The 1,207-nt window shown below is 58.9% G+C and overlaps 1 protein-coding gene across 1 annotated transcript; it reads left to right on the top strand.

Annotated features, from left to right (window-relative positions):
• Window positions 1-43: 43 nt before the first annotated feature.
• DQ04_05241060 (hypothetical protein) lies at window positions 44-1,207 on the top strand (the record flags this gene model as incomplete). The annotated part of the gene is made up of 1 exon (XM_009314071.1): window positions 44-1,207. A coding segment is annotated over one exon (1,164 nt), but the record flags the coding sequence as incomplete, so codon positions are not given.

The following is a 1,207-nucleotide window of genomic DNA, read 5'->3' on the forward strand; positions in this document are numbered from 1 at the left end:
ATATATATATATATATAGAAAAGAGTAAAGCGGGGGTAGAAGTATGAATCGAAGAGCGTCACACGCGGGTGTGCCGTCGTACCGGCACGGCTACACCTCGCCCTCCGGCATAAAGGTACAGTACAGCAAAGACTGGGTGAAGTATCACCCGCTCGAGGGCGACGGGCTGCGGCCGCTGCTCTACATGCACCTCTGGAAGAAAGACAAGGGCAGCGAGAGCAGACTAAAGAATGTGCGCCTTCCAGACACCGTTGTGTATGAGCACGACTTCCCGCGCGCCTGGTACACGTACGACAGCGAGGCGAAGGAGATCAACAAACACCCAGGCAAGATGCTAGACGCGCAGTCCATATACCAATACTTTAGCCAAACCACGCCGGGGTGCGACGTGGTGGCGCAGTTCCTCACCACCTGTGCACCGGAGGATTCTGCGGCCGCTACTGACGAGGACCTCCTCACATACGTGGTGTACTTCACAGCGGATGCCCTCCGGGAGTTTTTATTTGGACAGAAGCGAAAGCCCGACGGTATCCTGCAGAAGTTTGTGCTTCCCAAGGGCGAGACGACGACGCGGAGGAATGCACAGCTGCAGGTCCTGTGGTCACCGCTCGTGACGGTGGTCTACAAGCGGACAAACAAACACAGACTGGACGAACTGCACGTGCCCGCCCACCTGCGCGCCGCCACCTTTGATGGTGACTGCCACCTGAGCGAGTTGTCACTCGTTGCAGATGAGTCGAAGGGTCGCCTGGACCGCCTTTGTCGCGAGGTGGTTGACCACGTCTACTTCACCGACCGTAAGCTCATCACCCGCATGGTGATGAACTTCAAGGTCGACGACAATAATCGGGCGTGGCTGCTGTGGTGCAGCTCCCTCCGCGTTTCCGGTGACAGTCTTAACCCACGCAACGTGCAAGTGCCGGTGGTCCTCTCGATGCGGATGGAATTGCTGAACGATGGCTCGTCGACGAAGGACCGTCTATTGAAGCGGCGTGAGCGGCAGCAGCGACTACTTGTGATGGATACCGAACTCTTCGAACTCTCACGAGACTACGATTTTGGCCACCGCTGCAATGCCTCACACGTGCGTGAGGCACGACGCCTTTTCCTCGCGCCGCCACGCGACGCACCGGCGACGAACACACCGCGACAGGGCCCGGCGCACCCGCTGCACGACGCGGTGCGGTATTTGACGGCCACGCGGGCG

This window comes from Trypanosoma grayi (genome assembly GCF_000691245.1).
Source record: "Trypanosoma grayi strain ANR4 Tgr_524_V1, whole genome shotgun sequence".
Lineage (NCBI taxonomy): Eukaryota > Euglenozoa > Kinetoplastea > Trypanosomatida > Trypanosomatidae > Trypanosoma > Trypanosoma grayi.